At 38.0% G+C, this 14977-nt stretch overlaps 1 protein-coding gene across 1 annotated transcript; it reads right to left on the reverse strand.

Annotated features, from left to right (window-relative positions):
* Positions 1-10889: 10889 nt before the first annotated feature.
* Positions 10890-11531, reverse strand: LOC110094974 (mitochondrial import receptor subunit TOM7-1). Its single transcript, XM_028694518.1, has one exon. It carries the CDS (start codon positions 11439-11441, stop codon positions 11226-11228), a length of 216 nt encoding a protein of 71 aa, XP_028550351.1. The 5' UTR covers positions 11442-11531; the 3' UTR covers positions 10890-11225.
* Between the last annotated feature and the right edge of the window lie 3446 nt (positions 11532-14977).

Below are 14977 nucleotides of genomic sequence, written 5' to 3' on the forward strand. Positions count from 1 at the left end.
ATGAAACGGGTTGTGTTCGGGTTTAACATCTCAACCCGTTTAAAAATTGGGTCAGATTTGGGTTGATCCTTTGATCCGAAATTGATCTGTTTTGACTCAAAAATCTGTTTTGACCTGACAACTCGAGATTGACCCATTTTAACCTGTTTTGACTTGAAAAGCGGAGATTGATCCGTTTTTGGACTTGAAAAATAACTTTTTTTTTATTGACACTAGATCATTCGTGTCTTGTCGGGTTGACCTGAACCCGAATTGGGTCGGTTTCGGGTCTGGAAAATCAATCTGTTTTCAAAAACGGGTCGTGTTCGGTTTGACTTGAATAGTGCCGAGTTGGTTTCGGTTTTGACACGAACCTGACTCGTGACTTGAAATTGACACCCCTAGTTTTAAGTTAAGCATTCCAAATTAATTTAGCTTTAATTGTCTCTGGCTTGGATGCGCATATAGCATTTCATTTATAGACTCTCAACATTACCAAAAGAAAAAAAATAAAAGTCGTTCCTTTTTTATTTTGAGGAAATAATTAATTTTGTATGATAAAAATATGATGATAGTATACCTTGTATGTATAACATGTCATATAAATGAATATGATCCTTGCATTATCGTAGCTTGGCTTCGATCCTTGAATTATTGTTGACCGACTAGGATCCTCATACAATCGTTGCTTGACTACAATTCCTGGATCATTACCCAATTCCGATCATCGAACAACCATTACTCAATTACAATCATTTGACCACCGTCGCTAGACTACGGTCCTTTGACCACTGGTGCCCCACTACGTCCTTCAATTATTGTTGCTTGACTATGACCCTCATGTGATGCCTTAGGATCGAATGAAAATATTGGTCTTAAGTCTATAATTAATTAACTCATCCCTCAATAATCACAATTAGAGCTACTAAAATTTTATGTAAAAGCAGCATAATCAACTTGCATTTCATCACTTGTATATCACTCACTTTTCCCAACGATTTCATACAAAGGTTCAAAATTTATTAATGCATAGTTCAGAACATTTCTTAAATTTAATTCATTGAAGCATTAACAAATGGAATGCAATGATTATAATCTACATGTCCACATGTTTGTTTAAAATTTATTAATGCATAGTTCGAACTTGCCCAACAGACGAATATTGAGTTTTGGCCTCTGAATTCTCTCTCCTCTTTCTCTTTCCTTTCCTCCTATCTTCTTCTCTGGAAAGGCTAGGTGGAATGGAAAAGGCTTAATGGTTTTAGATATTTTTGGTACATCCTCAAAATTTTTCTTGATCGGGCACGAATCTCTAGGGAAAATCAAGTTCGAAACTTCAAAAATTAAATTGGAGATCATATGAACTTTGATTTCAACAAACTTATAGTCAAACTGAATGTCTCGAAAATACGAACCCAACAACACCAAATCAACCCAATCCAAGCCCAAATGGGTCCAAATCAAAGGGTTTGAAGCGCTGTTAGAAGGTTCGAACCACAATTCAGATTATCAAATAGTTTTCAAACATGACATGCTTATAGACGAATTGAGTGGCTCAACGAAACAAATCCAACGAGCACAAGATCACAGAATTTCGACATCAGTATGACCTTTAAATGTCTAGCGAACGATCCACGATCAAGGGATTCAATATCGACCATTCATTTAAATGACTCCCCATTTTCCCTTGGGCCTCCTCCTATTTACGGGCCATGTCACTTTAGGAAATTTATAAATAGACTCCTCATCCCTCTTGAAAGGGGACCACAAGAAAGAGGACAAGAGAGAGATCAGAGATCGCTCTTGCCTAAAGAGATCACTCTTGCCTCTTCGCTCCTCCTAGACCACTGCCCGGTGTTTCGCCATACCATAACTTGACGCTCGGAGTTCCACCGTGCCATCACCTGACGCCCGAAGTGTGAAAGCCATTTTCCTTCTAGGATCGTCCAGGACGAAGTTGGATCGTCCTGGGACGATCGGTACAGGTTGTGAAGAAAATTCTGGCTGGAAGGTTCGTCTCAGGACGAACTGAGGTTCGTTCGTACGAAATTTTTCCAGAGAGCAACTCGTCCAGGTACGATAATAATTTTGTCTGTACGAAATTCGTCCAGAGGGCAAATCGTCCCGGGACGATCTGCATGGATATATGGAAATGAGATCTTTTGAAGAGAGAGAAAAGCTCAGGAGAGAGAAAATTGAAGGAAAAAGAAGAAAAAAGTGATTTTTGGGCGACTTCTGTTCGTTTTCGTCCGTAGCTGCAGTTGATAAAGTTGACCGACTCGAGGTAAGGCACATTCCGCCTTTCTCAATTTTTAGAAATGGGGATTTTGATGACTTTTCTGCTTCGAATTTTATTTCCGTTAGCGAATAATTGATTTCGTTTAGTACTGATGAACTTTTTATCGCGTAACTTTTGGTATGTTTCTGACATGATAATTGTGCACGTTTTGCGTATTTTATGGAATATTTTTACCGGGTATTTTGAATTCTGTGAAGTTTTGATCGAATAACAATTTATCTGGATGTCTGAATTTATTGTCTCAGTACAATGAAAGTCTTAGAATGATGTTGTGTACTATATGTGGTAATTTGGTAAATTTCTAAATCTGTGAATTTTGTGAAAATTCCGTATATTGCCGTTATGCTGCTGACGATTTTCTAACGTAATCCGATTTTCTGATTTGAATGTTTTGATGTGGTGTGATATCAGAAGGGAGTTATAAGGGACCAGAATCCTTTGAGATTCTGTCTGTGTCAGAGAAATCTGAAAATAGTCTTAAAATTCTGTATATCTGTTCTGTTATGGTGCTATAAGCACAAAGGGAGACATAAGGGGCCAGAATCTGAGATTCTGTCAGTGTCTGGGAAGGGAGGCATAAGGGGCCAGAATCCGTCGAGATTCTGTCAGAGTCAGAGATATATGATATGTGATATGTGATATTTGAAATGTGATTTTATCTGATTTGAATTCTGATTTGTACGATCTGATATGTTCTGTGATTTGAAAGTTTTATAAGTTTTATAAGATCTGTTCTGCACTCTGATTTGAATTTATGTATCTGTGATTTGATTTCTATTTGATCAAGTATCTGTTCTGTTTGTCATGCAATTTTTGTACGATTGTTTGAATTTATGTACGGCTATTTGAATAACTACTTATGATGTGTTTTTTGATGTGAATTTCTGAAGATTTTGATTGGTAAGTGTAGTCTTGCTGAGCTGTTAGCTCATTCTTATTTTCTGCGTGGCTTTCAGGTTCTGGGAAAGGGAAGGAAGTCTTGGACTAGAAGTTCTGTGTCTGTTCAGTGATTAGTTATTTTGTACTTTTGATTTTTGTACAGTCATGACTTTTCTGTTATATTCTTTCTGTATGTAAGCCATGAACTGTATTGTACATGATTATTTTGATAAAAGAAATATAGATGAACTGTTTTGTATATTTGGAAGTCTATAGCAGCTTTGTGTTTCTGTTTGTTTTTACATTTGGAAGAAAGTTCTGAAGCAAGTCCCAAAACTAGATCCTGGATTTCAAGTTTCAAGTTCCGTCGCGACCTGATGCGAGCGGGATTCGTTCCGGTCGGGTTGGGTTGTGACACGAAGTTCCACTGGACCATCATATGATGCCAGTGTTTCGCCGGACCACCAGTTGACGCTCGGAGTTCCACCGGACTACCACATGACGACCGGTGTCTATCAGACCACCATTTAACGCCGGTGTTCTCCCGGACCACCACATGACGCTCGAAGTTCCACAGGGCCACCACCTGACTCACAGAGTTTTGCCGGACCACCACTTGATGCCGGTGTTCCGTTGGGCCACCACCTGACGCATGGAGTTCCATCTAACCATTAGGTGATGTCAGTGTTCCACCGGGCCACCACCTGACGCTCGGAGTTCCCATGGACCACCACCTGTCACTGGTGCTCCGTCGGACCATGGCCTAACACCAGAGTCTCGTCGAACTACCGCCTTATGATAATAGTTTTTTTGACCCCTATATCGTGCCGACTATAATCCTTTCAACCTCGTCACCTACTACGGTCCTTACGACCTCCACCGCTAGACAACGCCTTTCTGACCCTGTCTCATGCCAACTATGGTCCTTCGAACCTCAATCGCCTACTACGGTCCTTCCGAACTTAATCGCTAGAAAACAGTCTTTATGATCCATGTCTCATACCGACTACTATCCTTCTAACCTCCGTCGACTGCCGACTATGGTCATGCCTACTAAACGAACATATCAATACTGATTCTTCCAATTTCTACCATGTAATGCATTTAATGTGATGTATATATGTTATATCAAGCCAAGATCTTCCCTTCAATGAAAGGCCTCATTTGTAATCAATTGCAAATAATAGTGGATTCATCAAACTGGGCAAGGCCTTGTAGTTTTCCCCCATTTATAGGGGTTTCCATGTAAAATCTCTGGTGTCTCTTATGAATGCTACACTCTTTCTCTTTATATCTGATTGCATGTTGGATTTTCATACAATGCTAAGACGTTAAACTTTATATTTCTTTGCCACCGCGAATACTCCAAGACGCAACAATTTTAATATTTAAAATTCACAAATTTTACCCAACACTATAATGCTATCAGAATCTTCTAGATCCTCCCAGAATATCATCACTTGAGACTTGGCATTTCCTTGGCGCTGCATCACACGCTCAAACCTTTTTTTTTTTGTCACAATTTTCTCGAGAGTTCAAACCCGTGTGCCACCAACCCTGGCGCCGCGGTGTTTGCTGAGCAAATTCCCAACTTGCATTCCTCCCTTTCCATCCCCAAATCAAGTCCCATCAAATATTTTAAGACTCATAATTTCTAATTAATTTAGAATTAGCAATCATTAACAAAAATTTACCTAAAATTTAGATGACAAATATTATTCATCCGATCATCATCATCTGATTATGGTCCTTCCGACCTCTGTTGCTCGCTTACTATGGTCCTTCCGACCTCAGTTGCCCGCTTATTATGGTCCTTCTAACCTCTATCGCATGCCAACTATAGTCCTTTCGTCCTTCTTACTTGTTGACTAATCTTCGGATTACTGTTGCCCGACTATATTTCTTCGACCTCAGTTGTCCAACTACAATCCTTGTACCTCCGTTGCTTGACTACAGTCCTTCAGACCTCTTTGCCAGTTGATCGTTGCTCAACTACAGTCTCAGACCATCGTCGCATGACTATAATTCTCAGACTATTATCACCCGACTACAGTCCCTTGTCCATCTTTCCTGAACTATTCTCCTTTCGACATCTATCATGTACTGACTATGATCATTTTGACATCCTCACCCATCGACCACGATCCTAAAAACAACGTCGCCTAACTACGATCCTTTGACCTAAGTTGCCTGATTACAATCTTTTCGACCTCCATTACTCTCTGATTATGATCCTTCAAATTTATTACTCGTCGACTACCGTACATAGACCACTATCGCCTGACTACAATCCTCAAACCACCATCACCCGAGCCAATTCCTATGATCATCATCGCCTGACTGTGGTGCTTCCGACCTCCATCGCCTGTCAACTATCATCTTTCGGCCTCAATTGTCTGTTGACTACAGTCCTTCCGACCTTTATCGTTTGTCGACTACATTCCTTTGACCACACTCTTGGTTATTATCCCTTGGCTCATGTGCCTTCACCACAAACCATTGTCACTTGCCATAGATTCCTGCCAAATGGCTCTTCCACTTTCAACATTATAATATATACTTTATAAATGCATTCCTCCAAATGAATGGCTTCACTTATAACCATGTACAACTTCCCGTGTAATCATTTAAACTGGGCTAAACTCTATGATTTTTTCTTTTCCAAGATTTTCTACGTAAAAAAATTAATATATTATAATTCATGAGCTCCTCTCTCTTTATATATATATATATATATATAGTATATTGGATCTTCATATAAAATTAGAATATTAAGAGGCACACAACAAATATCATTCGGCAATAACTAACCACAATATGTTATATGCAAGGAGCTTAAAAATGATGAGAGATACATAGCAAAATATGTGACAAATATCATCCGATTTGACCAAAGAATGGGAAGCCAACACATGAAACGGCAAACGTACAAAGAGTTGAAAATCCTTAAATTTATTTTAAATTGAATATAATATATGAATGAATAATGTGTATACTTAATAGATTTAAAAGTTATTTTTTATTAATATTTTAATATATTTTTTTCCTCATTGAAATGCTCATGATAATATAGTTTAATACTCATAATTGTAAAATTTAAAAGTTAATATTTTATATGAAAAATTATATCAATTAATTTTAAATTTATATTTTATATAAATTATATATATAGTAATCATAAAAAATTTATTTTAAAAATGACAATTTATATTTATTAATTTTAAAATAAATTAAATAAATTTTAAGCCGATGCTGCCCTAACTCTTACAAAAAAACCCAAAAAAAAAAAAAAAAAACCATTTAAGCCAACCGAATTAATGCCGCGGTCGTTCTCTCTGTCGGTGGCAAATGGCGTGGGTTTCTCCTATTAGTTGGCGTCGAGCCGGCGATAGAGGGAAAGAAGAGAGCGAACAGATCCAGATCTCCGGCCCTTCGTCTTTTCTCCGGCGAAGCCTTCTTTGAGCTCGGAAGCTACTGTTATCGCCAATGCGGGACTGATCCGAACATAGGAACCCCTTTCCGTCTTCATTACCATTTTTTTGAGCTTGAATTGGTGCCATTTTTTTAGCTTGAATTGGTGCCATTTTTGGTTTTGTCTGAATATTGGAGGTTCTGCACTTGGTTGTGAAGAATGGGGGCGGGTAAGTACACGAAGGGCTGTACCGGGTGGCTGATTGTTCTTGTCGTCGCTGCTTTGGTGGTCACGGCCATCGTGCTTGGGCTTCGAAAGAAAGCTCACCATTCAGATATGGGACCGGTTCCCGGACCTCCGGGAGCTATAACGCAGAAATATTCTGATGCTCTCTCCGTGGCTCTCCAGTTCTTCTAAGTGCAAAAATGTAAGTTGTCTTTTGCGTAATTGGTCTGTGAGTATATCTCATTTTTGCAAAGCAATACTGAGAAAATCGCGAACATAGCATTCCCGGGTTCCGCTCCGGGTCAAGTCATCGGGCCGCGCGATAAAGAGTAAGAGCACGTGGCAACATGTTATTGGTGGCCGAACGTAGCTCTACATCCGGTCAGAGGATGTAATAATTGTTCCATTTCAACATCTCCTCGACCATATAGAGGAGATATTCAGATTTGTTCGAACACACACAATCAAGTTAAGCACCAATTCTCAATCATAATCAATCATATTGAGATGTTCATGTCTTCTACATCCATCTTATCTTTTCTATCATATTGAAAAAGATATCCTGCATTCTTGATCCAGCATAACCAAAGTTGTAAGCTACCCTCCTTTGAGATCCATCAACTTTAGAGCCTAGGCTTGTACCGTCACGCAATACTATAAGTCCAATTTGAATTTCTCCCTCATATGATAGTGAAGTATAATTCCTATTTGTTAACTTAAGACTAGGTTCACACCTATTGCTTACAAGGTCCTCTGACTCTTCTTGGATGAGGTAACTTGTAATCCCTAATAAGGATCATTCGATCGCCGCATGACTAAGTAGATTAAAGGCACCGGCGAACTCAAAATGATGTGATCATATGATCTTGAGCGAGGGCATCATATCCACTTATTTGATTAGTCTATCACTTTCTTACATTTCGCCGCTCATTCTGACTTTCACTCAATCAAACATGCATAGATTTTATTTGAATCGAATACAAGCATTGACAACATAATCAAGAGTGTTCTCCCACATATTCGAGATATAATTAACATTAGAAGTTTGCAAGTTTAGGAAACCTCAACCTCCTATAATTAAAATTAACCTTATTTGAAATCACATTCTTTGTAGAGGAAATCACTGTAATAAATCTTCTATCCCCTGCGGGCCTATAAAGTGTGCATTGATCAACTATGCTTAGTTCTCTCTACAGCTCCACGGTCATCTTTTGAAGCCCTAAACAGATTTCTAATATGTCACGAATTTTCTACAAAGCTCTCGATTCGGAAACAGTTTAAAAAAAAAAAAAATTCCTCTCATGCCACTGAAGAAAACTATTACTTTTCGTCTAATGACAAAATATGGGAGAGATTAGAGAGCCGTTTACTCAGCTCAAGTGAATTGATAGATACTATTGAATGCACCCAGGTTTCTCATTTGAACAGACTTGCTTCTAATCATGCCCTCCTTATCTCTATGGCAAGGAATAACTTTATTGGCTTAAAAGAATTAACAATAGGCATTTCCTTTCCATTGCTAAACAGAATTGGACGAGTTCTTTGGGTTCTCTACTGGTATTATTAGTCTGCCAAATGCATACATGGTTGAAACAGGCCTTCAATTTGGAAATCTTTTTGAGGTGTAAACACAACTATAGATACTAAAATGAGGATTGTTTATCAAAAGTCCCAGTAATTATCGGATACAGATGACTTAGCAAAGCAACTGCAAAGTTAAACCTAACTCTTGTTAAGGAAGAGAGAAGCCAAGAAACAACTGGATATTGGAAAGTTCAGGAAATACCCTATCTAAGTGGGTACGGCTTTTTTTGCAGCAAACACATTTTGCTGCTTCTTAAAGCGGCTTTCTAGTACAAAAATTAAAATTTTTGTAATAGAAAGCTGCTTTAAGAAGCAATAAAAAAAACCGTCCCAAACGAAGCCTAAATCTTCATTGAGGAAATGAGGGAGTTGGGTGTTTAGAGAACCCAATTATACAACAAAATGGATTGCGAGTGAGAAATGTTGGCCGTGAAGCAAGAAGTTTTCCCATGGTGCTGATGTGAGAATTGAGGATCATCAGGTTGAAAAAGAGGGATTATCCATTTCTCACTAGTTTTTAAGATATGGTGGCTTTGATGCATCTCGCTGGATCTTCTTAGTATAAAATCAAACTGATACTTGCATTTCGATGTAATTTTTCTAATTTTATGTTTCCTTATCTTTTCCCACAACTTATTTGGCTCATAAGTTTCGATTCTTCTATAATTATTATAATCATGAACATCTTAGCTCTTGAGCAATAATATCAAAATAATTCTCCAAACATTTGGCATTCTCAAAGTCATCAGAGTTTCACTATAAAAAATTTGTTAAATAAACTACTCTAGCATCCAAAAATCTCAATAAATATCACATAAGAACACAAGCTTTACTTTTATGCATCTTCTTAATTATTAGCTCCACTTTGCCTTTTATCTCTTTCAGCAATTTTAAATATCTCCTTTTCTCCATAGCATTTAGCTGATTTACATAAATCGTCGTGCTTGTTCCAATTGGTCCTAGAATACACATGGAGGCAACAATAATATACATCCAAATTTTAATATTTTAATCATTAAGCAAATTCTTTCTTATACCTTGTTTGAATTTTTTTTCAAATGGATTTTCATTTTAACTTGAATAAAAAAAAGTCAGAGTACAACTCTCCATCTTTCATTAAGATTTAATTATCTTAATGTTAAATAGTGACTTTATCAAAATCTTTAGATCATTTTCTTTCATTTCCTTTTTATTATATCCTTTTCCTTCTTACTTTATACCTAGCCTGCTTTAAAAATGATTATGGTTTATAACTTCAACTTCATTTCATAATTTGAGAGTATATTTTTCCACAATCAGCTTTTATACATCATCAACCCTCCATCATAAAATCTGATTACTCGTGCCTGATCAATTTCTAAACTCTCTTCCAACTTTCATGCCATATCACAACAAGATCTTTCAACTTTAAAGTTCTAATATATACAATTTCTTTCATAACAACTAATCTTAAATAAATTAACAACTTCTCACCAATGAAGTAATAACATCTTATCCTATAATTTTTTTTTTTATTAATTTCTTCACACTTCCACAAGACAATCCATAATCCAAGTCATCCGGCGATAAAAAGGAATCAATAGCTGACAAATAACTTCAATGAGTTCTTTATTTCATTAACACCATTTATCAAGAAATACAAAGTAGTAGATGATAAAAAAAAAAGCTTAATTACATTTCCATTACTTAAGTTGTAATTTACAATTGATCTTCAATCATGAAAACAATGTTATAAGACAACCAAATACAGATCCAAAGCAATCTACCATGAGGGAACACACATGAACATAGGCATTGCTTCAACAAAAAAGACAATTGAAATGATTGATGGATCACAAAAAGGAGAAAACTTCACATTCAAGCATGTCGCAGATAAAGCTAAAATAGAGGTACTTCTAACATCAAATTAATTGAAAAAATCCCAATTTACCACTGCACATATGGCTACAATGGCAAGATCTAGACCTAAAAAAGAAGCTACGTTGTTCATCATAAAAAAGAATTCTCAAAGCAAGCACAAGAGTGGAGAAACTACACAATGGCACAAACCAAAACACAAGAAAGTATTAATTAAGAATATTCCTAACCATCGCACATCAAATTTCAGCAAAGGTGCAGGCCCAGTAAGGTCACATGTTTCGATAGTAATTTGCACTAAATATCTAATCGAACGAGCCGCTGAATCTTTATCTAGTCTTGTAGTTTGCACCACAAGTCATTTAATTTGAAAAAAAAAAAAAAAGAATGGCCACAGAACTTACGTGTCTGTATAGTAAGTAAGAAATGACTTCTTACAGAATGCAATAGTTCTAAATGTGTTCATTAAGACGGCCCTGAATTTCAAGACATTCATAAGGATGCATAAGGAAATATTAAAATTAACAGAATAACAGTTAAACAAGTTCTTCGATTCATGAAGAACTTTTCTAAGTTAACAGAGGAAAAAAATTTGCAAAAATCACATAATCTTTAACTTTTAAGTTATACGCGCAATAATAGAAACACCAGAAAAATGTAACACATAATCAGACCTCCATAACATGAAATCATACATCTCAGGGAAAAGACACACAAGGACCATAAATTAATACGCGTCGAAACTGGACCATCAACCGAGAGATGATCGATAAAATTACAAGACAAAAAACAAAGCAGGATTTAAACTACAGTATCTCCCAAATATCTTCCATACAAAGGATGATACCCAAAAATTACAACTACATAAACATAGAACCACAAACATAATCGAAGATTATGATTTTACAAACAAAATACATAAAATATTTCGATCAAGAAGAAACCCAAGAACGCAGATGGGATCACGCATGTACCACACCAAATAAGAAATTAGACAGGACTAAGGAGTTGAGAAAGTTGGGGCTTGGGTTCAGAGTTCATGCCAATGACTATAATGAGGGGGATGAAGCCGTAGTGGGCTACGACCTTCGCCTTCTTCATCGCCCACGTGCTCCACACCTTAACACGCTTTGTCACCGATGCGTCTTCCGCCCCCTTCGATCCCTTCCCCGCCTTTCCCTTGCCCTTAGCAACCTTAGGAGCCATCGATGACCTCCGCCCTTTCTCTCGCTGCCTCTCTGTCTCGCTCGTTCGCTCTAAAACCCTAAAAAGAACCTGTCACAATACGTTTTTAGGTAATAAGGCCTCGGAAGCGGCTTTATAGACTTTAGGCGCGATACAGTTACGTTCTCTTCGGTTACCGGCGGTTTCCGCACGTCCTCTTTCTTAAGGGCTGCCTATCGGTTGTATTTCATGTGGGTGAAGTATTTTGGTGTCAAAAGAAATTAAAATAAAAATCATTTAAATTATTTTTGTTCAATTTTGAGATAAACAAAACCGTTCAGTTTGACTGAGAACAGTTATCATCACAAGCAAATTCGCTTGACCATCACCAACCATAGTTGACCATCTTCACCAATCCTCTAGCCACCACCGCTGCCACCCACCGACCACCACCACCGACCACGACCTCCAAACACCACCATCTCCTATTGTTGTCGTCGATGTCACGCCCTAAGATCCAAAGAATTTATTTTCTTTAGTTCTTTTCATTTATCTATGTATATTTTGTTTTTTTCAATAACAATTAATAGTAATTTCTAACCGGATCAATTTAAAATTCACATTACTGTAATATTTACATGATACATCCACATTATTATAATTGATACGGCATCACAAAATTAGCTTGATCGGGCACGAATCTCGAGGCGAAAGCTAGTTGGAAACTTCAAAAATTAATTCCGAGAGCACCCCAACTCCGATTTCAGCAAGCTTATAGTCGAACTGAGCGTCTCGGAAATACGAACTCAACGACACCAAGATCAACCCAATCCGAGCCCAAATGGGTCCAAATAATGGATCCAAAGTGCTGTTGGAAGGTTCAAACCGTAATTTGAGTTACCAAACGGACTCCGATTTTGACGAGCTTATACTCGAATCGAAGGGCTCGATGAGACGAATCCAACGAGCCCAAGATCACAGAATTCCGACATCACTAAGGCCTTCAAATGTCCAATGAACGGTGTATGATCGTAGGATTCAATATCGGCCATCCATTGGACCACTCCCTATTCGGCCCTGATCTCATGCCTATTTACGGGCCATGCCACTCCAGAAAATCTATAAATAGAGCCCTCATTTCTCATAAGAGGGGGATCCAAGCAAGAGAGAGAAGAAGAGAAGAGAAGGAAGGAGTTCCTCCTCGACAGCCGCCGGACCACCGCCGGACCACCGCAGAACCTCGCCGGACCACCGCAGGAATCTCGTCGGACCACCGCCGGACCACCGCAGGAACCTCGCCGGACCACCACAAAACCTCGCCGGACCACCACCTTAAGGCCCGACGTTCATCCCCGACGTCCTGCCAAAGACCCGACGTCTTGTTCAAGGCCCGAAGTTAAGTCTCGACGTCCTGCTGAAGACCCGACGTCCTGCTGAAGACCTGACGTCCTGCTTAAGGCCCGACGTCCTACTCAAGGCCAGACCATCAACATCCGATCTTCCAAGTGACACTGGGACTAACACCTGACTCCTTATCTCCTACCGCCTACGGTCCTTCTGACCACTGTCGCCTAATATGGTCCGTCCGACCTCCATCACCAGACAACGGTCTCCGGCCGACTACGGTCTCCTGCCGACTACGGTCTCCGGCCGACTACGGTCTCCTGCCTACTACGGTCTCCTGCCGACTACAGTTCTTCAGGCCTTTGTCGCCTACTATGGTCCTTCCGACCTCCATCAACAGACAACGGTCTTTCTGACCCAGGTCTCCTGCCGACTCCGGTCTCCTGCCGACCACGGTCCTTCAGGCCAAACAAACTTGTATATGTAACTCTTACCATGTAATGCAATCTATATGATGTACATTTGCTACATCAATCCAAGGCCTTCTCCTAAGGAAGGGCCTCATTTGTAATCGACTACAAATACTAGTGGATTCATTCAAACCGGGCCAGGCCCCGTGGTTTTTCCCCCTTTTTCAGGGGTTTTCCACGTAAAAACTTTGGTGTCTCTTATGAACGCTACACCCTCTCACTTATCTGATTGTGTGCTGGATCTTCGTACAACGCTAAGACGTTAAACCTTATATTTCTCTACCGCCGCGAATATTCCAGGACGCAACAATAATATTCAATATTTACATGCTACATCCAGCGTTTCAAAATCATATATATATATATAATCCCACTAACTACAAAAGAATTTACATAAAACATTGGAACTAAAAGCAAACTACAAAAGAATATCACTACATAGCTTTAAGCTGGAGGCTTCTTATCTTTACCTGAAATCATATAAATACCACATAATAAGCATAAAAGCCTAAAAAATATCATATAATTGAAATCAATGCAAGATAAAAGAGAAATAGTATGTTGTATATCATATATAAAATCTATGAATCAATATATGCTATTTGTATCAACATCTATATCAATTAATCAATCATTTTGTCTTTATCATTCAATCAGTTTCACTTAGTCATATTATTCATTCATTCTCATTAGTCTATCAATTATATAATCATACAATAGTATCAACAACAATATTCAACAACAGTAAACATTAATAATAATCAATATTCATATTTAATAATCAATGTCAATAATCAATATTCTATTAGATATTCATAGGGATGTCAATTTTTGACACGACCCGAAAAAATTCGGGTTCGGGTCAACCCGAACCCGAATCGGGTCGGGCTCGGGTTGAACAAATTAACCCGTTTTAAAAATCGGGTTGGGTTCGGGTTGACCCAACAACCCGAAATTGACCCAAAAGTGACACGAAAACTCATATTTGACCCGAAAACCCGAGGTCGACCCGTTTTTGACCCGATTTTGACCCAAAAATTGAATTTTGACTCGAAACTTAGTAATTTTAGATCAAATTCGGGTCATTCGTGTCGGGTCGGGTTGACCCGGACCCGAATCGGGTCGGGTTCGGGTTGACCCGAACAGTGCCGGGTCAGTTTCGGGTTCGACCCAAACCCGACCCGCTGACCCGAATTGACACCCCTAGATATTCATATGAGGGTATCTTACTCCTCCACTTATGACTCTAAACTAGTTGTCTTTTATAACTCTAAATCAATATACTTTTTATAACTCTTTTTGAATCATGTGAATCAATCACCCAAACTCCTTATAACTCCTAATCAATCTCCAACTTCTTATGACTCCCATAAGTGAATTGATGTATCTTAAAGTTATCATTTCATATATCTAATATCAAATAGAATGTCCTTTCAATTAGATTAGTATCGCATTCCAATATATGTCAGTACTATCAATCATTTCAACACATATTACATCACATTACATCATTTTTAACCTATTTTCAGTATATCTTTTTCCCTGCACATTTTTTACAAAGAAGTTTATATACACATATTTAAACTATCAAAATGTAATAAAATCATATCAAATTATTAAAAATGATCAAATCTATAACATATCAAAAGTTACACGATAAAAATCTGTGAAATTATGAGATAATGTGTTTTTATTAGATTTAAGAGAGGTAAAATCCGTAGAAATCAAAATTATGAAAAATAGAAGTAAGAGAATAATTAATTA

Source organism: Dendrobium catenatum, unplaced genomic scaffold (genome assembly GCF_001605985.2).
Source record: "Dendrobium catenatum unplaced genomic scaffold, ASM160598v2 fragScaff_scaffold_501, whole genome shotgun sequence".
Classification (NCBI taxonomy): Eukaryota; Viridiplantae; Streptophyta; class Magnoliopsida; order Asparagales; family Orchidaceae; genus Dendrobium; species Dendrobium catenatum.

Coding starts and splice junctions, on each gene's coding strand:
- LOC110094974 (XM_028694518.1), bottom strand. CDS start 11,441: ATGGCTCCTAAGGTTGCTAAGGGCAAGGGAAAGGCGGGGAAGGGATCG.